The sequence below is a fragment of the Scardinius erythrophthalmus genome (assembly GCF_964197995.2).
Source record: "Scardinius erythrophthalmus genome assembly, chromosome: 5".
NCBI classification, from domain to species: domain Eukaryota; kingdom Metazoa; phylum Chordata; class Actinopteri; order Cypriniformes; family Leuciscidae; genus Scardinius; species Scardinius erythrophthalmus.
Genome location: NC_138225.1, coordinates 17,263,030 through 17,289,723, shown reverse-complemented (window position 1 = coordinate 17,289,723; position 26,694 = coordinate 17,263,030). Strand labels below are relative to the sequence as shown.

The window sequence follows — 26,694 nt, the reverse complement described above, 5'->3', positions numbered from 1 at the left end:
TCTCTCAATATTCGAGGTGCAAACACAAACAGAGACCAAAAACAGAGCCACAACTACACAGACCAGAGACAGGTTTGATGCATTCTACAAGATTAGACATTTATCAGACGACTAGGCATGTTGGAGAGATTCTATATTTCACCCTCACGCTCCGTCATGACGATATCGCGAGACAGCTTTTCATTCGACGGGAAATCTCGTCACACCCTATTAACAAGTAAATAGGCTTGTTTGAGATATGCAAAATATGCACAGAACCGATCACCGGTGATCATCGCGAGATGCAGGCCGGTGAGTGTGGTCTGATGTCATGCTGACGTATGTCAAAAAACTCTCGCAACCGCAAGGCGGAGTTGTCGGATTCTGCGGTCGAGCGCAGTTGCTCCGAGTTGCTCTCCACAGACTGCGCTGATAAAAAGCATGATGGGAAACGACTTGCTGACGACACAGCTTAATTCTCATAGGTTAAAACAACCGTGGTGTAACTGTAATTTCCTTCTTGATTGACAGGTTCATGTCTCATTTCAATGTGAAGAACCAAAACTTGGGACAGCTAAGTTACCACAGTGCTAATGTATGCTAGATCCATGAGCTGGAACTCGTTTCCAGATGTCATTTATCTCATGTTATCTCCTTTCATCACACCACTATTTATTTATTTTACTTATTCAATGAGGCCTCCATCCATTGGCATAAGAGAATGTTAGTGTAACGCCTTAAAGTCAAGCAAAGCATGATTAATTGCAACTCCAGCGTCAGCATTTTCACGCTTGAAATTGTGAACCACAAGTGTATTGTGTTATGGTGTCAGATTATTTTTGCCAATAATTCTGCTGTCTGCAATATCAAACAAGTTGTGAGAGTGTCTAGTGTATCCATGTGTGTTTCTATCCACAACTTTCCCGAACTCTGACCTTTCCCGTGATCGCTATGGCAACATAGAACAAGCCGGTAACGAACTTCCGGTTTACGTTAGCCTGAACAAGATACTGCTATCAGAGAGCCTCGACAAGCCCAAACAACTTGCTTGGGTAATGAATGAGTAGTAGCTTAGATCAGGCCCCAAAAAATCAAGCCCGACCCTACCTGAGCCCGTTGTGTCCGAGCCCAACCCAGCACGACACATTAACTGTAATTATGAGCCCGAGCCCAATTTAGACCCAAACATTTTTAATACATGGGCCGTTATAACCAGGGGCAGCGCCAGAGTTTTTTTTACATGTGCTGAGGGGGTGCTAGATATATAAATACTTTTAATAAATGAGCAAAAATTGGCCACTTAATATTTAATATTCAATTATTTTAATGATCACAATTAAAGTATTAATTTTATTAAATTGAACAACACAACATTCAGCATTCAATCAAATATTATTAAAGATTTATTATTATTAATACTGTTATTTCAACACAATATCTCATTATTTCGACATCATATGTGTGCCGAGTGTGCGTGCAACAAGCAAGATGTGCATTTGTAAATCCGGTGACACACGTGCATTGATTTTTACTAATAAACTAGTCTTTTCTGTCAGTGTCTGCTGCAAAGATGAAGTTACGATCGCTATCTCCGTAGTGAACGCGCCTGAAATGCACATCTTGGATTAGCCTACACAATCAGAGTACCCTATTTCTTTTAATTTTGAATTGTTTCGTTTAAAGACGTTTAAAGCTTTCTTTAGATAGGCTATATTTCTCATGTCTGAGTTTCGGTTAATTTATGATGAGATGTGCTCCTGTTCACGTGCAATGCCAGTGACCGCGCCAGTGCCTCCATGTCATGATTTATATTGTCTGCTATGCTTCTTATTTATTAAATCACTAACCGATGTGTTGTGTTGCAGCAATTGGTTGATGCAAAATGTATTAAAATTAAGATACAATTTATAAAAAACGAAATTCACTTTAAAGAAAGGCAAAACAAAATTTAATGAAGAAAATGAAGTTTAATCATGTCTGACCCATTAACAAAATCATGTCTGACCCACATCCCACATAGCAACATTGTGTCGGCCCAGATCCGGCCCACATCTGGCACACATGGAAAGATGATCTGGCCCACATGCAGCGTGGACTTACGGCACTTGGGTGGGCCACTCCTGTTTGCCAGATCTGGGCCACAAGCAGGCCATAGCAATGCCACATCTCAGCCAAGAGCAAAGAAATAAACCAGAACTGGATTAAACAACTCCACAAACAGCATTACCAGCTTCACTTATTACCAACCAGACTGACTTTATTTCTGTCAGACGTCTACAAAAGTTTTTATTGAGAATTAACAGAGGTTTAACTATAATGTGTTTCATTTAAAGTCACCATAACAGTGAATAGTGTTTCCATTAGTTGGGCTCTTAACTCTTATTATATCTATTGTCTTCTTTGGCTGCTGTGATAGTGTGTTTGTCAATCACATTTGCAGCAGCAAAGAAAGATAAAGTGAAATGAGATCAGGTGATGATGGTTTCCTGTTGATGGTTTTATAATCATCATAAAATAACCTGTTTCACTGAGATAATTTGAATCTAACAATTGTGTTGTACCATTAATATATTCTCATCACAAAACCCTGTGTTACTGCAGCGTGAGGTCCAGCAATATTATAACAATCAGTTAGAAGATTTTAACAAACATGAGCACGAATCATTACTGTTCGATGACACACACAGACATCAATAATCAACGTATGAATCTCAACAATGGTGAGAATCAAAAGTAACTTGCTGCAATGCATGCTGGGTACCATCATTGTACAAAACTCCCAGCATGCATTGCAACATGAATAAATTATGCAGCTAAATTGTCCTATTAATTTGTTTAATTCTAAATACGTGCTTTTATTTTTTTGCTGTTGTTTTTGTTGTGGCATTTAGTAGCTTTTCAGTGATGTTCTGAATTAATCTAAAAAAATATATATATATTGTCACCCTTGTTGAGATTCATGTGCTGATTTTTGATATCTAAGTGTGTCACCATGGATTTTTTTCCGTGCTCATGTTTGTTAAAATCTTCTAACTGATTGTTATAATATTGCTGGACCTCACGCTGCAGTAACACAGGGTTTGTGATGAGAATATATTAATGGTACAACACAATTGTTAGACTCAAATTATCTCAGTGAAACAGGTTATTTTATGATGATTATAAAACCATCAACAGGAAACCATCATCACCTGATCTCATTTCACTTTAGCTTTCTTTGCTGCTGCAAATGTGTTTGACAAACACTCTGTCAGAGCAGCCAAAGAAGACAGATATAATAAGAGTTAAGAGCCCAACTAATGGAAACACTATTCACTGTAATGGTGACTTTAAATGAAACACATTATAGTTAAACCTCTGTTAATTCTCAATAAAAACTTTTGTAGACATCTGACAGAAATAAAGTCAGTCTGGTTGGTAATAAGTGAAGCCGGTAATGCTGTTTGTGGAGTTGTTTAATCCAGTTCTGGTTTATTTCTTTGCTCTTGGCTGAGATGTGGCATTGCTATGGCCTGCTTGTGGCCCAGATCTGGCAAACAGGAGTGGCCCACCCAAGTGCCGTAAGTCCACGCTGCATGTGGGCCAGATCATCTTTCCACGTGTGCCAGATGTGGGCCGGATCTGGGCCGACACAATGTTGCTATGTGGGATATGTCTCCCGATGCATCCTATGTTGTTCACTTTTCATAATCAACATAGATGGAAAAAATTACATTATAATATTTGAACAAATATGAAACTAAATGCTCTTATTTAATGGCTACAACAAATATAGTAGGCCTACTACATACTCTCTATTTGTACAAATGGCTGCACATTCAAGTTAATTCTCGAATTCATTTTCAAACAATTGAAAACAATAAACATACCACTTAAAATATATATAGTTGTACTGCAGTTTTTGTAAGTACAAGAAAAACTCTTTCTGCGTAGAGGGTCTGTTTATGTTGGAAACAGCTCCCATCCCATTCATAAAATCCTTCAGTTTTCGCGTGTTGTTTGTTCACCCCACAACGGTACAAGTTGAGCCACAATGAGCCGTTGCTTATCTGTCAGCATTACTACTTGTCAGTAATCAGTTTCACCGGTTTGTACCGCGACGCGAGTATCCCTTGTGTGCTATTTTCATTAAGCGTTAGGCTAAACCGGAACTGAGATACCGGCAACAGGAAGTATTAAGTGTCATGGCGACGCCCACTAAGACTCGCAGGAAAGTTGTGGATAAGACAAAGCATCACAGATTTGCAATCCAATATTAACTAATACATTGATGAATCTGTTGAGAACATTATTGTCACCTAAACCTGAGATTCAAGATGAAATTTCAGCCCTGACAGAAAAAAAAAAAATAAAAAAAATTGTATTGAACAAATATAACAGCAAATACATACAGTTACAACTCAAAACAGAATCTAATTAAACAGTAGAGACAAAAAGCCAGTAAAATAAAGACAAAAAAAAAACACACACACACTCACACACATTGAGCCAGTAACATAATGAGAGAGACAAAGCATCTCACTGTTTTTTTTTTTTTTTCTGTTTTTTTTTTTCTGTCAGGGCTGAATCTGTTTAATTTCCCATTTTCTGCATTTATCACTGTGCATTGGTTACCAGTGCAAGAGGATAACAGTAAGGTCTGAACATGCAAATAACTCAAAAATGCTACTCAAAACATGATATAATAATGAGGCAATATGTGTAACTTTAAAAAATCCCTCTGTGATTTCCCCCTGAATATATTAAGAATCATCTCGTCAGTCTTCTCGTCAGTGTTTTTGATGAAAAGACTCTTCAGTTTACAGAGATATAGGTGACTGTTAAAACATTTTTAACTAAATGATGTAATAGGGGTTTACATTTTAATGTAACACATAGACTCGAACAGTTTTCAAAAATGTGTAAACACGTGTGCTGGTCCATTGTTTACAATCTACTTTACTATTTGATATCCGTTAATACTCAAATGTTTAGAAAAGTTTCAAAAAGACAAAAGTTCATGTCATGCTTATTTCTATGGTGTCATTTTATTAGGGGCACTGTGTGGTTTCAGCATGAAGCATTGCACAAAAACAGAACAGGTTGTTTCTCATGCTTCTTTGAAACAGATATATTTTGGGTACCTGCATATAAGGCATGTGGTATAATGACCGTGAATCATGAACTTTTTTTATAGCACCTCTTTCTTTCTCCGTAGCATTAGTTTTCTTCAACACCCCTGCATGTTAGACACTGCGTCACTGAGAGAGGAAGTAAAACCTGCTGTACTCTTTCTGCCAGCAACAGACTTTAAGAACAACAGTCACAAAGGGTACAACTGTCCAACTGTCTTAATTGAGGATTATTCTTTGGAGCATCTTTACGGAGTAAAGTAAGGGTAAGAATATTAAATCTATTATATTTTCTTGACATTTATTTTCATTCTATATTGTGTAAGTAGTACTCACATTGTTGCTTTTGTGTCTTTTTAATAATGTCTTTCATAACATAAATAGGTTTTCATTAAACGTCCAGCTCATGTTTCAAGAAATTTATTTTGGTTAATTTGATATATGTCTGAATATAGTGAGTAGTGAATATATGAATTCCTGTTTACCTGACAATCGTTTAAAAATTGGATTTGAAAGAAGAATAGTTTTTCAGGTAATATTTTACCTTTTATTTTAACCCGTCCATGTTCATCTACATTTGTTTATCTGTTTTTATACTGATGAAAATAATTGAACCACTGTTGGTTTGCTGGAGGAAGTTACACAGGAAATGCATCACAACCAGTCAAACTCTATATGGGGCTCCATTTAATAGTGTCAGTGTTGCATGTGTTAGATATTCTTCCACTATGTCAGCTCCACCCTCAGATTCAGCACAGGAAATTCATTTTCTGACTTTACTGAGTCATTGAACTTTATGTTGTGGACGCAAGCTTTTCGGGAAAGAACACAAGGACTTCATGTGAGATAACAGTTTAACCTCAGGTCCGGTGTGTTTGATAACCTTGCAGAGCTGAGCGACGCAGTGGAAGATGTCGTGCCTGAAGTGCCTGAAGTACACCATGTGTCTGGTGAACTTCATCTTTTTTGTACGTATCCATTTTCAGACTGTCACATCATGATATATCTAATTGCTTTTAACACAAAATAGTTAATCTCGGGCCATTCTCAACCCTGGGTTAGGCCAATTTTCCTTGCTTCAAACCGTAGTGTTCATTAAAGGGATAGTTCACTTTGAAATTAAATTTTGGTATGTTTTAGCTTACCTCAAGGGCATCCAAGATGTAGGTGTCTTTTTTTCCGCAGTAGTTTTAATTTTGATATTTTTAGGTCAAACTGTTCTTGTCTGTCAGTCATATAATGCAGGTCTATGGTCACTGTCTCAAAGAGCATGCACAGAGTCCAAATTAAAACAATTCCCCATCATCCAAATTAAACAATTCCCCATCGTAAGTACACATTGATGGCCTAAGACACGAAACGAGCGGTTTGTGTGAGAAAACGAACAGTATTTATATTGTTTTTACCTCTTATACACAGCACACGTCCAAGTGATCTGAGGGCGCGTGCGCATCCTGGTGTGTGACGTGTACGCAGACTGGTGCATAGATATATACACTAGATGTCGCCTTAAAGGGATACTCCACTTTTTTCGGAAATATGCTCATTTTACAACTCCCCCAGAGTTAAACAGTTGAGTTTTACCGTTTTAGAATCCATTTAGCCGAACTCCGGGTCTGACGGTACCACTTTTAGCATAGCTTAGCATAGATCATTGATTCTGACGAGCCCAGTAGCATTTCTTTCAAAATGACCAAAGAGTTTCAATATTTTTCCTATTTAAAACTTGACTCTTCTGTAGTTAAACCGTGTACTAACATCGACGGAAAATGAAAAGTTGCGATTTTCTAAGCCTATATGGCTAGGAACTACTCTCATTCTGGCCTAATAATCAAGGAACTGTGCGGCCGTACCATGGGAGCAGCTGGCGTAGTGATATGACGCAGACCCGGAGTTCGGCTGAATGGATTTTAAAATGGTAAAACTCAACTGTTTAACTCTGGGGAAGTTGTAAAATGAGCATATTTCCGAAAAAAAGTGGAGTATCCTTTTAAGGCGACATCTAGTGTATATATCTATGCACCAGTCTGCGTACACGTCACACACCAGGATGCGCGCGCGCCCTCAGACCACTTGGACGTGGCTGTGTATAAGAGATAAAAACGATATAAATACTGTTCGTTTTCTCACACAAACCGCTCGTTTCGTGTCTTAGGCCATCAATGTGTACTTACAATGGGGAATTGTTTAATTTGGACGATGGGGAATTGTTTAATTTGGACTCTGTGCATGCTCTTTGAGACAGTGACCATAGACCTGCATTATATGACTGACAGACAAGAACGGTTTGACCTAAAAATATCAAAATTGAAACTACTGCGGAAAAAAAGACACCTACATCTTGGATGCCCTTGAGGTAAGCTAAAACATACCAAAATTTAATTTCAAAGTGAACTATCCCTTTAAAAGATTTTTATATACACTGTAAAAAAAAATTAAAAAAAAAAAAGTCCTGTTGTTTATACAGGAAAAAATAACTGACAGTTGTGGTTGCTAGAATAATTGTCTAAAAATACAATAAAAATATAAACATATTCATAGAACAACCTGTAAATTTCACAATTTAAAACTTTACACAATTTAGAAAAAACGTATAAACAAATACATTTGTAACCGGTAAATTCAACAGCCATTTTTTTTATACTGAATTAGCAAGACCAATGTGCTACTAAAATGTGTTTTATACCTTTGACATATACTGACAACAATCATAATAATACATGTGGTAAAGAGAAAACCACACAACGAAGTAAAGTTCACCACAAGTTGCTTTTTCACATGTTAGGTGCACAGTGTCAAGCACACCATCATGGAAAAAAACAAACAAAGAAACAAGTAATTGCAAGTCCTTTAGAGGAGCTTTTTTTCAGCTGCTTCAATGATTGAAATAAAATTTCAAAATAATTTTTAAATCTACATCTTTAACAAATCTACATTTGTGTAGCATAATTAGATGTATTAGATGCATTCACAGCATGCAACATGTTGAAATAATGGTCTTGAGCACATCATTGGGCTTATATTGGCCTATTCTGACTGTAGGCTATGGCTGCCATCAATTACAAAAATTTAAAAAAATGTACCAAAAATTACAATTTGCTTAAACTTTGCTTTTCCTTTTCCTGCTTGGTAAAATCGAGGTTTAAAGGTCCCGTATTATGCCCCTTTTCACAAGATGTAAAATAAGTCTCTGATGTCCCCAGAGTGTGTATGTGAAGTTTCAGCTCAAAATACCCAACAGATCATTTTTTACAGCATGTTTATATTGTCATTTTTTGGGGCTCAGAAAAACAAAATAAATAAAATATATCGCTTGGCATTGAACTTTGAGCTTTATAATTTTACAGATACTATTTATACTCTAACAACAACATTACACACTAACTAAAGTTTGAAACATGGGATCACGAAGAACGGGAAATTGAAAAAAGCCAAAAAGCCTATATAGCCTAACTACATTTAAGCTATAGGCTACTTCACAAGTCTTGTCTCTATACAATAGAATAACAGAGAACTTGCTGTCTAGGTTTTCATGAGGATTTCGTTTGTTTATCCCTCTATGGGACATCGTCATTTATAAATGACGCGAAGGAAATTGCGTTTTAAATAGGCTTTAATATTAATGTTCAAGATAAAAATGGAATGTAATTTTTTTTTTAAACTGTAAGACCTTTTCACTATACTTTTCAGATAGTGAAAATGCATTTGAATGTGTGTGAAGTTTCAGACAATATGTCAAAAAATAATTTACCCTAATAGGAAAAAAGTCAGTTATAAATGATGGCGCCCTTAAAGGTATACTCCACTTTTTTTGGAAATAGGCTTATTTTACAACTCCCCCAGAGTTAAACAGTTTAGTTTTACCGTTTTAGAATCCATTCCGCCGATCTCCGGGTCTGGCGGTACCACTTTTAGCATAGCTTAGCATAGATCATTGAATCGGACAAGACCATTAGCATCTCTCTCAAAAAATGACCAAAGAGTTTTGATATTTTTCCTATTTAAAACTTGACTCTTCTGTAGTTACATCTTTCAGGCGCTGCGTCATATCATTACGCCTGCTTCACTCATGGTACGGCAGTAAAGTTTCTTGATTATTACGCAGGAATGAGAGTATAGTTCCTAGCCATATCAGCCTAGAAAATCGCAACTTTACATTTTCCCGTCGGCCTTAGTACACGATGTAACTACAGAAGAGTCAAGTTTAACTCTGGGGGAGTTGTAAAATTAGCCTATTTCCAAAAAAAGTGGAGTATCCCTTTAAAAAAAGGCCAAAGGTCAGGTGTAGAAAACTAAACTTGTAAAATGATTTTAGTCTTAAATCTATGTAAAATATAAAGTATTTTTTCTAGATGTGATTTCACATTTAGTCCCATAGAGAGTTAACATTATCATTACAGATCTGTGGAGTTGCGGTGTTTGGAATAGGCATCTACTTGATGACATCCACCAGGTTCTCTTCCATACTTCCCAGTCTTCAGGCTATGAACATAGCTAACACTCTTTTCATCATTGGGATCATTATCACCTGTGTCTCCTTCCTGGGCTTTCTTGGAGCCCTAAAAGAAAATCGCTGTCTGCTAATATCTGTGAGTCTCATCGATCACTTACACTTACTCTCTGTTGTCCATATAGTTTTACTTACGTTCTATTAATAAAACTCGACATCTCATTTGTTTTGTTTAGTTCTTCATACTGTTGTTCATTCTAATGCTAGCCGAACTGGCCACTGCCTGCGTTCTGCTCATGTACGAGAAAGAGGTAAGAAAAGATTTGTAGCTATATGGAAGCAGAGCATATGTGAGGAAGAGATGTATCAGATCCCGCTTTTTTTACTTACAGATCGAGAAATTAATTGATGATGATCTTAAGAATGGTTTAAAAAAAGCCATAGACAACAGAAACGTCACAGCTATAGGTGACTGGGACACAGTGCAAAAAACAGTAAGTGCCCGTTCACTGTAGATTACGATTACAAGTTACCCTATTTAAAATGAAAGAAGCAGTGTAACTATTTCAATTACTTTAAAGTAATGTATCTGATTACATTGCTTACTTTTCTATATTTCTGATGAATGTTTTCAACTGTTAATCATTTTCAAATATTTTAACCAGGCAGGGTTAACCTGTACATTCAAACAAGAAAACCAATGAAAAGCATCAGAATAGCATCGCTTTACTAAACGGCCTTTAAATGGCAGGAGGCATCGTGTACATCAAAAACAGGCGAAGCAACCAATTAATATTATTCAACATATCCTAGATTTTACAGAAAATATTCAGATGTAACCCCCTTTGTAATCGTCAACATTTACAAGTAGCTGTAATTTAATTACACATTTTTAGCGCAATTTTCCACCGGACAAAATTGCGCTTGTAAACTCATGATTTCTGTTCTGTGCGTCTGTGCGCACCAATCTTGCTCTTCTATCTACTCCTCAACCAGACCACCTAGAGACTTCGGGTTTTCGGCATTATGTTAAGGAAGGTCTAATCTCGGGAACGCACAAAAAAAATCCAGGAAAAGATTTACTATCTCTTAGTGTTGTGATCCCATGAGGTGAGAAAATTGCGCTAAAACACTGAGTTTTTATTACTTGTTTCTCAGTAACTGCAATGGATTAGTTACATTTATTTAGTAATTAAATTACGTAACGCCGTTACATGTTACAACTAGTCACAGCCCGACACTGATGACTAAAGACTAAACCCAGCATCATCATTAATACTGCTCAGTGTTGGACATGAACTGGACTAAAACTTAAACCAGAAAAAAGATTTTCATTACTTAAAATAAAATCAATATTAATCTAGATACCAAAGCACCATTTCTCGTTTTTATTTAGTTTAACTTGGTGTAGGCTACTAAAGTAACTAAAACTTTTTTTAAATATGAATACTACTATATCGGCATATTTAAATAATCATAATAATAATAATGATGACAACAAAACTTTAAAATTAAAATGGAAATACAAAAATAAAAACTAATTTTAACTAAATATATTAAACTATAATAGTATCTAAATCATACTGAAATACTGTTTTGGATAAAAAAATTAAAATAAAAAATATTTTGAAGAATGTTGGTGGGGGATTGTCAGTTTGTTACAGGCAAACACCACACATTTTCTTAAGTTTTAAATGTCTGTTTTTCCTCTAATAACAGTTTGAGTGCTGTGGAATCCATAACTCTTCGGATTGGTCGAACCATGTACCAAAGTCATGCAACATGCCTGGAAATGGAACACGCTACTGGCCTAAAGTAATACAGCACTCATATCAAACTCTATATCTGCTATATGTCAAAACAATATTAATGGAACATGGAGATGCACATCAACAACCTACACATCTGATTCAGTCTTATAGCATCATATGTATTGTCTTGTTGCTTTAGGGTTGTTTCAAAAAGCTGCAGGAGGCGTTTGAAAACAACCTCTTGAACGCCGGGATTGGTGTCATTGTTGTCTGCATTATTGAGGTATGAGTTTCCAGACCATATTTGTCTTGTCATATAGTCACCTCAGAGTGGGGAATACTAAAGGTTGATTTTCATTTCAAATGTTGTTTAGCAGCTATTGTATTTTTGTCACTTGACTATACATATTAATCTCTTTTTGTAGGTCTTGGGTATGTGTTTCTCCATGACCCTGTTCTGCCACATAAGTCGATCCGGGTTAGGATACAAATGATCAAAAACATTTCCATAAGAGATCTTCCACAGTTTGTGTTCTTAATAATCACCGTCCTACAAATGCCCCAAGACCGCCAGTAAAAGACAAGATGGCTGGCAGTTCTTGTACAGATGCTTGGTTTTATTTAATGTTAACAACAATCTGTCCTCCTCTAACAGTTAGTGACACAGACCCACAATTATTGCAACTGCAATATTATTTCAATTATTTTTTACTTTAACACTTGGTAGAGCAGTTAAACCATAACTGGATCTTTTTTTCTCAGCAGTATTATTTTGACTTTGGCCATCACAGCTTAAATGGAAACTTCCTAGGGGGTTTTAAACACTGAATTCACCCACTTGCATTTGAATGTCAACTCATGATGATGGTGTAAGGGAGCTTTTCCATAATGAATCATCTTCACACTGTATACAAGTTCTGTTTCTCTTTCATCACATAAAACTTTAATGTTGAGTTTGACCTAGTATGTTCTTGTAATTAACTTGTTACATAGACTATAATTGTTTTTGTGTACTGAACAATGCAAAGCATTTATTTCTGATCACTTCCTTTTCTGACTTAGCAATGACTAAACCATTTGATTTCCCAGAATATACACAGGGTGGAAACCACATACACTCTAGTTATTTAACAATTATACCAGTTGTAATGCAGATTTACAGCATAATTTTGTTTCTTCACTTTTTTTTGTCTGTAGACCAATGTAAATTAAAATAAAACAATCAAAATGCGTTCCTTTTTTTTTTTTGAAAAAAAAAAGACAAACTTGCACAATGGTTGTGGTTGAAAGAGGAAATACCACCAAAAGCAAATCAACACTTCCTCCTGCAGAACACTATTGCACATTTACAAGTGCTACGGTCGTGTTAGGTTGCTTAGTTGGAAATATGCTTTCGGTTACTAAATTGCCTATAAAGTTCATGAAATATGAAATGTGTGTTGTCAATGGCAGTTGAAAACTTCAGAAAACAAAACATCAGAATTCAATGGTTTTATTTTTAGAACAAAATCCTCTCCACAATATTTAAAACCCAAAAAAACTAAAAAAAAGACTAAGATTTCCTTTACATGTTTTAAAATAATTTTGATCTTTTTAAACCATCACACAAAAAATAGAAACAAATACAATTTAATCTTTTTCTTAAAAAAAAAAAAAAGTAACTGTACACGGCAGAATACACCATTTTTCGCAAACACCCCATAGACCTCTTCAACTATACACACATTATTGCAGTTCACCTAAAATATGCAAAACTAGTTGCTTTAAACAAGTGATCTTTCATTTTATTTTGTGTTCTGAAAAATGGTGGCTTGTATGCTGATCTGAAGTTTCACTCTTTTGCATTCATGTGCAAAAAGCAGATACTGGATCTCATACTGATTATCTTCTTTTGGGCTTGATGGAAACTATAAAAGTGTGCTTTAGACAAATGAGGTGCTTAGAAAGATATGGGGAGGGTGTATTTGTCCCACATGTATCTAGAGGGACGTTAAAGCCATTAAAGCAATGCTGCAAATATCTAAAAATGGTAGAAGTTACAGTTCTAATGACCTAGGACCAGTTATAGTTTCTCATAAAACGAGTAAGGCTGGAATTTGGAGGGAGTCTAATTATATTGAGGTTTCCAGGCTGTAGTTTTAAAGCTATATAATTTGTTTATAGCTTTATGGCCTGGTTCCACAGACAGGGTTCAGATTACGCCAGGATTAGGCCTTAGTTCAATTAGGACATTTAAGTATCTTTTATAAATGTGCCTTAGAAAAAATAAACATTACTGGTGTGAATCTTAAAACAAAACAATGGCACTGACGTATCTTAAGATATTAAAGTGCAAGTTGCTTTCAGTTAAAACAGCTCAAACATGCATTTTAGTATGGGACTAGGCTTAAGCCTTGTCTGTGAAACCGGGGGTAAATGTATTACAAATTTAAATAGAACTAGCTGTGCATCCATATCTGTACAAATATAAACCGATAGTCGTGTTTTCTCAACCGTTATGAATAGAGAAGAGCATATAGTGCCATCTACAAATGCTTGACAACTCAATTACCTCCTTTAGTTCTGAACAATATTATTACCACTGGTTTCTTAAGAAAATTCTACCCTCGGAGAGTACCACATCATCATTCTACTAGAGGCCAGAAACACTTTACACACAACACACCCTGTTTTTATATATATATATATATATATATATATAGCCAGGTTTGTCCGAAACTACAACATATTCATTTCCCCTTTCCAATAGTCATTGAGGGGATGTGAAACTATCTTTCATGAACAAAAGATATAGAATCGCCCAATGAATCTTCCATAGGCATCATATTTGGAATGAGTACAGCTCAATGGGGAACCCAGCCCCATTTGAATATTGCTAGATAAGATCCAAAGCTCTGCCTTTAGTACAAGTGTCAGTTATGAAACAATAAGTTACATATATTAAGACTCCATTAAAAGGACAGATGGAAAATGTAGATCACATAAGGCCCCATCATTGTAGGTTTCAGTCAGTCCTATTGAAACCAGCTGATTGGGAGGAGAATGAACTTTTAATATTGCTATTAAACAGCACGACTGTTTCAAAAAGACATGCTTTTGAGTTTAGTGAATAAAAGGAACCAATGAACCAAAAGAATACAGCATCCAGAAGCACTCCCTCACCCCATGCTGCCACAAATTCAATTTGAAAGAAATGCTAGAAATGTCTGTTCTTCCTGCTCTTATTAGAGCCCTTAGAGAGCGGGCACTGTGGAAATGAAAGAGCATCTTAAGTTTGATCATCTCACTCAACACTGAAACTGGTCAGATTTAGAGTCGATTAACCAGAGGTCAGCAGCGGGCATTAAGTTAGCAGCCTAATTTAAGAAAAAGTTTTTTGTTTTTCTTTCAAAAAACGCTTGAGGACATCAACCGTAACTCAATCTTAAAGCTGCTGAGTGACTGCAAAATTAAGTATGTGTTCACACAGAAAGGCAGAAACTCAGAGAAAGTGACTGTATACAAACATCCAGAAGCACAAGCAACAAAGGCATTCGGTTAACAACGCCATGTGTGAAGTCAGACTGGGATGAAGTGTCAAGTGCTAGTTTACCAGTCCTGTTTATGGTCATTATGTGCCATTTTAGTTTAGTTTGTGAAGATGCAATATTTTAAAACAAACAATCATTCATTTATAAATCCAGAAAGCAAATGTTCTCATTTCAAAGCAACACGAAAAAAAAAAAAAAAGCGCCAATTATTTCTTCCCCGTCACTTCAGGAAGTGCACTGCTTTGAATATACAAACATGATTTGTTCCTTTTTCTTGAAATGTCATTATGCTACACAATTTAAAGCTGACCAACATACAGAAGAAGCCCAAATGTAAAGCCAAATAATTTTTTTTTTTTTTTTAAATATCACAAATGCACAGCACAATTGTTAAGGTCACAAGTCACATGTACATCCAACCTAATCTGACACCAGATAAGAGTTTAAGCAGTATTTTCCATAAAATGTCCCATCTGAAAAATAACGGAATCAAAAGACGGCAAAAAATTACAATTGGTTTATGACCATGAACTAAAAGCAACTGCCTGCAAACTGTGACTGATGTAGATGAATGGAGCCATCACAGTGAGCTAGCGCTGGGCAATGAAGTTCAAGCAAGGAGAACAGGCAGAGAGAACAAAAAGAAACAATCTCTATGCTGGTTTGCTTGTTCTGCAGAAAGAAAAAAAAACCGCTACTTTCATCTCAAAGTAAAAAAGGTATTGTGTAAGCCACCATAACACATTTTGAAATATACCTCAAAAAAGGAGGTTATATTAAGATTGTGCCGATACATTGACGATATGATGCGTGGATTTTAAAATCCAATAAGTGTAGTAAAAGAGCACGTTTATTTCCCGCTTCAGTTTTAGAAAGCAGCTGGTCCAGACAGAATGTGACATGCTCAACAGGGAGCTTTACGGAGGAGCAGCCGGAACCAAAAAAAATGAGAACGGGAGCATGAATAAGTTGATAAATGTGATGTGTGTGTTTGACTATATGTAGGACCAATTAAATAATTAGGGTGCTCTCGGGAATGTGTGGAATAATGGGAGGACCTCAGGATTCCATGCTGGGAATGATGCTGCACGGCATTCGGGAGACGAGCGAATCATCTCTGAGAGTCTGACAGAGGCAGGAAGCCTCGCGTGGTGTGAAGGAAAAGCGGGTTCAGGTCCTCGGCGTGTACAGCACGGTGTAGAGAGGGCTCAGAGGCACTCCGCTCGATTTTTGGCAACAGATCCTGGACCTGCTCGATCCCTACCAAGATCTGAGGAACAGCAGGAATGAAACATGAGAGGCTGTTGCTTTATCTGAGATAACAGTGCTGGAAGTATTACATCCACAGTGTGACGGAGATAAGAGCTCTGGTTTATTCTCACCTGTGGGAAAAGAGGCCGCTCATCCCGTTTGAATTTCAGACAGTCGATGATGAGCCTCTTCATTGATTTAGGGCAGTTACTCGACAATTTACTGAGGTCTGGAGACAAGTACCCACGACCCACCATGAAAATAATCTACAGGAAGAGAATAACCGAAAATCAAACACTGCATTTCATAGTAAAATAAAAACAAAACAAAAAACATTTCACACAAACAACTTCCATGGAAGAAAATCATACAGTCAACATCAGAGTGAGTAAATGATGACAATTGTAATTTTGGGCTCAACAGTTTTCAGTAGCTATGTTTCCATCCACCTATTTTTATGCAAATTGTAGGATATTGCATAAAACAAAACAAAAAACAACGCTGGATGGAAATGACAAGATGTGCATAAATTCTCAAAAAATGTGCATAAAAAAAAACCCCTGTATGTGCTCAACTGAGACGTGCTCAATTGAAAACGAGTATAAACTACGATGGAAACACATTAATCGAATAAATCCCATTTATTTCGAATTAATCCCGTTGTTGTTTTTTCGCAACAAAAAAAGTCATGTGACTGCCTCATCAGATGATGCAAGTGGATAACTGGACTAACCAGTGGATAAATTTCATCCCACGGCATCTCAAATGTTGGCAAAAGTCAAAGTTTGTCTTCAAAATAGTTGGGTATAATAACCTCACACGATTGCGCAAGTAATTTATAATGTCGGAAAAAGAGCCACAGTGACCTCCAGCAACTTCTATTATTATTAGATATTTTGCACCGATTTCCCAGGAAGTGATTATCTAGTTCTCTTAAACACATGTGATGGAAACAGCGCTTTATTTGCAAAAATCTTATGCTATATTCCAATTTTGCACATAAATTCGCAACTTTGGATGGAAACATTGCTATTTTCAGTCAGAACGGAAGGTTTCTGGGCTGTAAATTCAACCTAAAAAGAACAATCTATTAACCTCTAATTCTGAAACTATACACAAATTCCTGCTACATTACTGCAAGTTGGCAAATTGATGGTGTCATATGTCTGACCTGATCGCGGTTGTTGATGTTTGAATAAGGCAAAGTCCCAGACATCAGTTCATAGAGCACCACTCCATATCCATATACATCTGACTGGAAGGTGTATGGGTTAGTGTCTTGCATTCTGATCACCTCAGGGGCCTAAAAAAAACAACAGTTTCACAGCAAGCGGTAAATTTTACTTCACAACAACATATACAGGATTAAACTACTTGAGATAAGATGTAAGATACCAGGTTTTAGATTAATTTATGATTCTGGATGACACAATTTCTTACCATCCACAGGATGGAGCCACTGGGCTGTTCGACCTGCTGAGAGCCACTCCAGCGAGACTTTACCGTGGCCAGCCCGAAGTCACCGATCTTTACAGTCCAGCCTTCGTGCAGGAAGATATCTGACACATGAGCTCAGGCGTATTATACAGTACACAGAACGAGAGTAAATACTACACAGTTATTAAAACAACATCACTAGGGAGAATTTATCAGCATTATTATTCCAGTAAATCATCAATCTTAGCCTGTATAGAGCAGTTTTGTTTGGCGATCTTTGCATTATTAAGTACCCACAAGGCCTATATTAATTGGAGCAGAAATATTAAAACATCCATGAGTAGATATCGATTGTATTGTAACAGTGAGTGTAAACTCTAATGCTAATGCCTAAAATAATTTTGGTAAATGAGACCAAAGTATTTAATGACAGACAACAGCTTGGCAATCTACTAGGAGATGACAGGATGCAACAGTGATGCCATCTACTGGCAGAAAATGGGCCGAATCTGATCTATCCTGCAACAGATCTCTCTCACAAACAATACAGGCAAGAACACACTGCTAATACATTATAGAAAGGATACTATTAGATTTCAAGTCCCGATGAATGATATTCTTGGCGTGAAGATAACTGTCAAGGAAAGAAAAATAAAGTACCAAATTATGTACAAAAAATAATTACGTTTCCAGTACCTCCATCTATGCTCTGCACAGCCAAGCTTCACTAATAGACAGTACAATCATATATCACTCATGGATTTAAGTAGACATTTGCGCCGTTTTCCAGTACGAGTGTGTCCTGTGACTCAGAGCAGAACAAAGAGTGTACTAAGTGTGTTATCTTTTAGTGTGAGAACCTCAAGTTGTTTTTATGAAGTTGCAGGTGTTTTTAGTTAATCAAAAGTCCAAATTAAAAACACTATATCACTATTGGTTATTCAGGGTGCATGTAGTGATCATGCTGATCGTGATCAGTTGGTCTGAGAGTGTAGAGGACATATAATTCCATGTCTGTAAGATAATTATCCATTTTAAATAGCATACACTACCATTCAAAAGTTTTGTGTTAGTAAGATTTTTTTAAATGTTTATAAAACTCTCTTATGCTCAACAAGGCTTACTTTATTTAATCAAAAATACAGTGAAAACAGTAATATTGTGAAATATTACAATTTAAAATAATAGTTTCCTATTTCAATATGCATTTTATATTACCTAATAAATTTCAATTTTACATTTCTTGATGGCAAAGCTGAATTTTCAGCATCATCACTTAGTGTACTACATACTACATAGTCTTTAGTGTCACAAGATACTTCAGAAATCATTATAATATGCTGATTGGCTGCTCAAGAAACATTTCTTATAAAGCAGCACAACTGTTTTTAACATTGATAATAACATTTTTGTGGAATCAGGATTCTTGATTGAAAGGAACAAGATTTCCATTTAAAATAAATGCTGTCACATTATAAATATAAATTAAATGCATCCTTGCTAAATAAAAGTATTTCTTATTATAAAAACCCTACTGACCCCAAACTGTAAAACATTAGTGTATTAACATTTTATAAAGTCTTGTTATATAAACACCATATAATTGGCACAGCAAATACCCTACATGTAGGATAGGGGCTAACCAGTCAACCTGAAACTAAAAATAAAAATGAAATTCTTACTCCATGCCCTGTGCAGTCTGGCGAGCAACATCGATACGGCGCATGGTGTCAAACTTGGTCTCAGTAACATGCAGGTGGCGGTACAGGCTGCTGCCTTCACACCACTGTGTGATAATGGCAAAATTTGGCTTCGTCATGAAGCCCATGAACAGCAGAATGTTGACGTGGCGTGTTTTTCTGAGGAGCAAGAAAGTCAAATTTGTCATATCTAACAGAAATAAGACATCTGATTATTTGAAGTGAAGATAAATGTGTAAGTGAAGTAGAAAATTACGTGCAGTAGAATCACTGCTCATTATTAAAGATCATTGGCAGGCTTTGATACCCTTCATATATGATCATACAGATGACTTACCGTAAAACCTGCATCTCATTTTTAAAGGCCTGGAGCTGCTCCGGCGTGGGCTCTGTCACTTTAAGAATCTTGATAGCCACGTCTCCATGCCACTTGCCTTTATAGACGGTCCCAAAAGAACCTGCTCCAATCCTCTTTAACATGGACACCTCCCGTGAGTGCACCTCCCAGTAGTAACTAGAGTCTCTGTAACCTCCCCGGTGCTAAAAACCACCAACAAAACAAAAACACAGATTGTAATGAATCTGAATCATTTTGGCTTCCCATCAAATAAAACACACACTCACCACTTTCTTTTTATCATCAGATGAGGATTGCTTTCGCTCCTTGGGCTCAGAAGGGGATTTGTGGGGTCTTCTTCCTGGTGACCCTATGTGGGGTGGGCTAGTGGAAGGCTTGGGAGAGGACTCTTGCCCTGTGGACAACACTAGAATATGAGGGCCAGTTCATAAATACGCGAAGAGGTGTAGTTAGACGTGTCAGTTAAATCAGTGATGGACAAGAAACAAAAATGTGAGTGTGTGAAAAAAAAAAAAACGTGCTCATGTGAGTGATGAGCAGTCAAACTGAAAAAAATATGAGAAAAAAAAAAACACTCACCCGTTGTGCCGATTTTGAATAAATCCTGAATGAGAGTGGGGGGAAAAATGAATAAATACATGCAATGGAGAGATGATCAAGGAGGCATGCAGAACCTCCATAGTCATATTTTCTGAATTAATATTTGATATCTAGCCAAGTTAATACTCTAGTAAAGGGGCAGTTCACCCAAAATGCATTTACTCACTCTCTTGAAATTTCAAACCTGCATGACTAACCTGTCTTCCATACAACACACAAGGAGAAGTGTAGCAGCATGTAGACACTGCTTTTTCTCATACAAACTATTTTAATGTTTTTTTTGTTTTTTTTGCCATTGTTGTACTTTTGGGCCTTGACAGCCATTTTCAATGCATGAAAAAGAGCCGTGTGAACATTTGGGTTCAACGGAAGAACATTTTAGAGTGATGAGGGTGACTTCATTTGTGGGTGAACTGTTCCTTTAGAACAAAAAAACGAGGCAACATAAGATGTAGTATGTGGACTTGATGAGCCTTCAGTCCGTCTCTAACCTCCAAGAGGCTAGCAGCGCCAGGCTCCAGCGTGCTAACCATGTGGACGTTGGGGGTTGAGGTGGAGCGATGCCTCTGAAGAGACTGACCGTCCTCTCCACACATGATCAAATGGAAGTTTGACCCTGACGACAGCAAATCTCTTCTAAAAAGTGTCAAACATAATGAGGATATGTCAGTGCTACATTTCCATTGGGGATGAAGGGATACATGTATTTATAGGTGAAGTTCAATGGTACCCATGAGAATCTGAAGTTAAAGGTAAGTCGCTCTGTGATATGGAATTGGTGGCCGGATATATCAATATCGAAGGGCATTCTTCTGTATTAGGAACACACCTGACAGTAACAGAACACCAGACGAGTTACAAAAATGATGAAAAGCGCATATAAACAATGTAAGAAAATGTAATGTGGAACATACCGTTTTGTCATGGTGTCCATGTCCACACATACTGTAGGGACTTTACTGCTGCAGTGCTGATGAAATTTATACCCACATGTCTGACACCTGAAGCCGTTGAACAAGAACTTGTGGCAGAAGTCACAGTATGCTAACTTAAAGAATGTTTTGCGTACCTGTGGAAAAAAAGATTTACAGGTGATGCTGACTGACAGTTAAATGTTCATTTATACACTACCGTTTAGAGGTTTTGGGTCAGTACTGATCAGTCCTACATTGTACAGATTTTTTCAATAAATACTTTTCTTCAGGTAGAAGAAAAGTATTTTATTAAATTGATCAGAAGTGACATTTACATTGTTACCAAATTTTTTAGTTTTTTTTTTTTTAATTCCTATTCAAACAATCCTGAAAAAACATGCATCACAGTTTCTACATTTTCATTAAGCAGCATAACTGTTTTCATAATAATAATGAGAAATGTTTCTTAAGCAATAAATCATAATATTAGAATGATTTCTGAAGGATCATGTGACACTGAAGACTTTATCATAAAATAATGCTAATGTAAAATGTGAAATTAATTATTAAAAGTAATTTTATAGAATTTAGAATGTCAGAACTATGGTGCAAAATAAAATGTATAAATCAGAAATAAAAAAAAAATAGTGCCAAATTTAATCCAAGCTTTAATAGTTTTAAACTTAATTAAATTTAAACCAATTAAAGTTCCCAGAAATAATACAAAGAACTGTGCTCAAGTAATCATCATCATAATTATCCAACATACTCTTGTACACCTCAGAGATTATTTTTTGCATCAATCTCAAATATTTTCTAGAACATGCACAGTACCAAAACAAACTTATAAGGGCCTAAAAATGAGAACCTAGCCTTGCTGACTTTGAGTTTGTTGCGCAAGTGCACTTACAAAGTTGTGCATGGTAAGGGGAACATCATCCAGCACTTCTACCAGAAGCTCTTCCCCTACAAGGGGTGTGATGTCAGTGTCCCATTCTGTAAGTCTCTTCCGGCTGACAAAAGAAGAACAACAATTGAATATAAAGTTCACCAAAGAGAGACATTGTTTCATTTTAAGGCCAATTTCTTAGAGACACCTACCCTTCAAGAAGGCGAAAGACAGCACAACAATCCTGGCTTAGGCCCCTGACTTTCAGGGCTTTATCTAGACTATCATAGACAGTTTGCCCAGGCCGAACATTTACCTGAACACATGACCACATTGTGCTATCAGCGTATCATCACAAACACAAAACCTTTAATTACCAATATATACATGACATGTATACATGCAGGTTATGTTAGCTTGTCGAATCTTTATGAAGATCGATAAATTACATTTTTAACAAAACGGACCGCAGTAAATTAATCCTCACCACTGTCCGCTGCTTGTTGGGGAGGTAGACACGGATGGTGCCCCCACCTCGGGGCGTGTCATCCGGGCTGGTTTCCCCAGAGGAGGAACAGGAGGAGGTGTTGGACATGGTGTCTCCAAAGGGGCAGTGAGGGACTGGCAGCACTGACACAAGATTTACACACCAGGGCAAAGCAGGAGAAAGCCCTCATCTGGAGCCTGGGATGAATAACATGAATAATGTGTTAGTGTCAAAATCCATTAAACAGTTATAGTTATATGAATGATGACAAGAATTAAACAGTTACAGTTATATGAATGATGACAAGAAAATGTATTGCTGAAAGTCTTAGCACAGACAGCTGGAAAAATCCTTTCTGCTATTTTTTGTACAGTTGTTTTAAAAGAAAGTTCTTTATGGTTCCAGAACACTGAAGCACATATCATACAAACACACAAATGGATAGTGAGGGTATGAGTGTGATTGTTGTTAAATATTTGGCATATTCAAATTAACCTAACACAAATTAGATGTTTTTCAAATGTTTGAAATGCATGGTTTAGCCAACATCTAACTCTGTATCAATTCTTTGTATAAAAAATAATAATAATAATAACAAAAACATTTTTTTTACAAAAATTATCTGGAATTTACAATGATTTTATTATTGATGTACCAAAATTCCAGCAGCCGAGAAAAAAAAAAGTTCATAAAGAGATCTTAAAGGGTTTTTTTATAGCATGTTAAAGTTGAGCATGTCTCTTTTTGATGGTGAGCAAAAATGCGTAATTTTGTGTGTCGCTTTAAATGCAAATGAGCTGCTGCTCCCGGCACAGAGGGCGGAGCTTCATGCTTGTGCGTTAGCATGGAAGCTTCCAGACACGCACCAAAATGTCAAAAACTGTTCTGCCTTTTATGTTCAAACCAGAGTCGGACAATGACGGAGAGACTTAAGAAGAAGTGACAACATGTAGAACGCAACAGGACGTTTCTGAATGGTTAGTTGATGAATTTATGTTGCTGATGTGGAGTTAATTAATAATATCTTCAAGTCATTGATAAGCATTTTCTTTCATGATAATCTATAAATTGCTAGATGGGAACTGTTGTAAGATGCCTACAGAGTGACATGCTATTGCATTTGTGTTACGAACTGTATTGCAATAAATGTGAAAAGACGGATGCGACCGCTTGAGCAGACTTCCAAATGTGCTGTACTTGAACAACTCTTTATCTTCTCAACTGACTGCCTCACCCCCTTTGTTGCTTGCGTGCTCCCGGGGGCGGGGTTTATATAAATTTTAGGGTTTGTGATGTCACTATCCCAGGAGGAAGCTCGTGTAGTCCCTACCACCCGATTTCTGTAAAATAAAATATCCCCCTTTGCTTTGAACTTTGTAACTTTGCAGATGTTGTTTATGCTCAAACAGCAACATTACTTCCTTTAAATCTAATCCATAGAACGGTGTAATCCAAATTTTCTGAAGAGACACAATCACTTTAGAGATGCACCGATTGATCGGCTGGTGACCGGAATTGGCCGATTTTCACGTGATCGGCCATGACCGGTGACCGGCCGGTCAGTCTGACATATGCCGATTTTATGCCGGTCAAATGCACTCGGGCGCCGCATGATTAACCTTTTGAGCGGTACGGTCTCAATCAATGTAATTGAGAAAAAGGGATTTTTATTTCTGTGCCCCTGAGAGTAACGTTACGGTGCCACATTAAGAATGTTCAGTGACGTCGCATAACTGCCAGATTCAAACTGTGCTTTCGTGCGTTGGCTGGCGCTGAGCCAGAGTCGGACGCGTTCAGCGCTGTCATATATCACAACTAAGCAGTGTTTTCAACCTCATCATGTTTATTTTAGGTTTCAGATATTTAAATACACGCAAGCACGAGTAAAACAACACATTTGGAGTTAGTAAAATACACACTGATGTCTGTGGAAGCAGCAATAACAATCTATTCAAATATAATTTGCCGACGTATTATTCACATCAGACAAACATAGTGGAAGTAACTATAAAGTTTACTCTATTCTTCTCAGTTCACCGGCCACTTTCTTGCATTTATTTCGGGAGAAACTGATGAATTCACGTGCTGTAAATCCGACTGACAGGACAACATTGCGGCGCCCATCTCAAGGTTTTTAAACGACCAAACACACTCACTTATCAGATAGGCTAGTTGATGACATGGTAAGCAAGTTTCTGAATATTTTGAATAAAAAAGGAAAAGCGAAATAAAAGCGACGCATCTGTCATACAGTATTATTGTGGCTGCGGTGTATCGTGTGACGCGTCGCCATGGAAACATTAAATGTTCGCCTTGAAAAAAACTCACTCTGGGGGTGGGGGTGTCAGGTAGAATATTTTAAACTTACGCGTGAAAGGGTTAAAGAAAAGATCTAAAATAAATATTTGTGTGTGCTGTAAAGTGGTTAGAAAAAAATTAAATCGGAATCGGCTAAAATCGGTATCGGCAGGTCAAACTCAATGAAAAATCGGAATTGGCCTAGAAAATTGTAATCGGTGCATCTCTACTTTATATAGCCTAATGAACAGGTTGAATTTAGACCTTTATTCACATATAAATATTGATCAACTCAGACATCATTTGAGGTAAACGGAAGCTCAAACATGTTCGCTTGACGTGCAAGACCCAATGAAGTTCATTCTCGAATGTTATGCAGCACATTTGAGCTTCCGCAAGAACCAATAAGGTTTATTCTCACGCATTATTTTTAGAAGCGTGAAAGTGGTAGTTCAATGGAAGGACCAAAAGCTGTCAGATTTAATCAGAAAGATCTTCATTTGTGTTCTGAAGATGAACAAAAGTGTGGAACAACATATTTTTCATTTTTGAATGAACTAACACTTAAAACAGGACAACCTGGTGATAAAGCACTCTAAACTGGTAGACAATTGAATTTCCAATGCCAAATTAAGCACGAAAGCTCTGCAGGCATATCAAATTGTAATTACATTGAGCTGAGAAAAAGCAAACTGTTAACTCAGTCATGTCAGTGGAGCTTAAGTGCCTAAATAAATTCTTGGCCTTGTTTTAACACTGGAGTATTATAAAACCAATCTGAAACAGATGTAGAAGGAAATGCCCCAAATAAAGAAATCCAATGTCTAACTGCTTTTAACATTTTGGTCTATAATAAAAGACTATCATTTAAGTCTTAAGGCTATCAAACTCTGAAATGAAGCCATTTAATCCAGACATGTAGGAACAAGAAGGCCTACTTCAGATTTAACGTTTTATGTTAATTTAAGCAGTAGCCTATACAATCTTCACAGCCTTAAACCACAAGTATTGTAGTATGTAGCCTTTAATGGAAAAATACCACTGCAGTTGTTTAAAACTTGACAAATTACTCTATGTTGTACTGTGTAGTTAAACCACCGCAAGCAGACGAGCATGTAATAAATTTCCAAATGCATATCTTACATCCCCCATTGATTCCAGTTCGAATGCAGTTTATACCAGCCAGAAAGCAGATGGCACACACATAACTATATATTGTTTCATTAATATCCACAACCTTGAGGACGCATTTATAACTACAAAGAATCCATACCACTATCTAAACAATTAAAAAGGCAAAGTAACAAGTAACACCCCAACAGTTCATGCTACAGTCTGCAGTATAAAGGCAAGAGGTTATAGAGAATGATCAAAATGATTTACACACACACTCCTGACAGTGTAACCACAGAAATGATCTGCAGCCTGCAGTAAAGATGAGCTGGCTGGGTTTAGTTAAGAGTGATGTGCCTGATCATTTGCTCTGCTCCCTTACTATAACAGGCCATGCACTCTTAACTTGCTCAATTTACCAAGATATTCGTCAATAGTATGACTTACGTACAGAAGTATTTTGGCCAAATATAGACCCTTAAGTCTTGTCAGGTGCCTTTTTTACTGCCGAAAGAGGGAATGCTGTTTTCATGAGGCGGAAAGGGATTAACGTTAGACGACTAGCTGCTAGCTAGCTATTGTTGCTAATGCTGTTTCAAAGTTTAAAAACTAGTCTTAATCTTAAATTTTCAGCCACGGCGCTGTGAAATACAGCGACTTACATCTGCGAGTATTATTTCTGCAAACGACGCAGCCCGTTACCGAGACTCTCTTTGCATTTTTGCTCCAGAGTAAATACTCACCTGAGACAGCCATCTTGAATTCTCTCAGTCTCAAGTCGGATCAGCAAAGAATTTCAGGGAAAGCGGAACAGCGAAATCTCGCA

At 36.9% G+C, this 26,694-nt stretch overlaps 2 protein-coding genes across 4 annotated transcripts; one reads left to right on the top strand and one right to left on the bottom strand.

Annotated features, from left to right (window-relative positions):
• The first annotated feature begins 156 nt into the window (after positions 1-156).
• LOC308691361 (leukocyte surface antigen CD53) lies at positions 157-12,522 on the top strand. 2 transcript variants are annotated; one of them, XM_081366449.1, is made up of 9 exons: positions 157-291; positions 5,177-5,356; positions 5,981-6,058; positions 9,491-9,679; positions 9,777-9,851; positions 9,933-10,034; positions 11,260-11,355; positions 11,491-11,574; positions 11,717-12,522. In XM_081366449.1, the coding sequence occupies exons 3-9, from the start codon at positions 6,002-6,004 to the stop codon at positions 11,783-11,785; spliced, it is 672 nt and encodes a 223-aa protein (XP_081222575.1). In that variant the 5' UTR covers positions 157-291; positions 5,177-5,356; positions 5,981-6,001; the 3' UTR covers positions 11,786-12,522. The 2 variants fall into 2 exon arrangements, with proteins under 2 accessions (XP_081222575.1, XP_081222576.1); XM_081366450.1 differs by having other exon boundaries at positions 165-291; positions 5,177-5,350.
• Positions 12,523-14,324: 1,802 nt separating this feature from the next.
• araf (A-Raf proto-oncogene, serine/threonine kinase) lies at positions 14,325-26,656 on the bottom strand. Of its 2 annotated transcripts, XR_014030251.1 has the most exons (17): positions 26,612-26,656; positions 22,458-22,654; positions 22,183-22,286; positions 21,992-22,094; positions 21,082-21,236; positions 20,898-20,996; positions 20,659-20,803; positions 20,147-20,171; positions 19,834-19,961; positions 19,547-19,749; positions 19,192-19,368; positions 18,097-18,143; positions 17,513-17,631; positions 17,244-17,375; positions 16,204-16,338; positions 15,880-16,091; positions 14,870-15,493 (listed from the first exon to the last, which is right to left on the bottom strand). XR_014030251.1 is itself a non-coding variant. In XM_081366442.1 (16 exons), the coding sequence occupies exons 2-16, from the start codon at positions 22,563-22,565 to the stop codon at positions 15,933-15,935; spliced, it is 1,839 nt and encodes a 612-aa protein (XP_081222568.1). In that variant the 5' UTR covers positions 22,566-22,654; positions 26,612-26,656; the 3' UTR covers positions 14,325-15,932. The 2 variants fall into 2 exon arrangements, 1 of the variants encoding a protein (XP_081222568.1); XM_081366442.1 differs by having other exon boundaries at positions 14,325-16,091.
• Positions 26,657-26,694: the final 38 nt, after the last annotated feature.

What these genes read in the sequence shown, in the direction of transcription:
- LOC308691361 (XM_081366449.1), top strand. Translation starts at nt 6,002, where the DNA reads ATGTCGTGCCTGAAGTGCCTGAAGTACACCATGTGTCTGGTGAACTTC. An exon ending in TGCTCATGTACGAGAAAGAG is followed by an intron (nt 9,852 to 9,932) that starts GTAAGAAAAGAT and finishes TTTTACTTACAG; the next exon opens with ATCGAGAAATTAATTGATGA. An exon ending in GAACACGCTACTGGCCTAAA is followed by an intron (nt 11,356 to 11,490) that starts GTAATACAGCAC and finishes TTGTTGCTTTAG; the next exon opens with GGTTGTTTCAAAAAGCTGCA.
- araf (XM_081366442.1), bottom strand. Translation starts at nt 22,565, where the DNA reads ATGTCCAACACCTCCTCCTGTTCCTCCTCTGGGGAAACCAGCCCGGAT. An exon ending in ATGGACACCATGACAAAACG is followed by an intron (nt 20,997 to 21,081) that starts GTATGTTCCACA and finishes TGTTACTGTCAG; the next exon opens with GTGTGTTCCTAATACAGAAG. An exon ending in ATTCAAAATCGGCACAACGG is followed by an intron (nt 19,962 to 20,146) that starts GTGAGTGTTTTT and finishes TGTTGTCCACAG; the next exon opens with GGCAAGAGTCCTCTCCCAAG.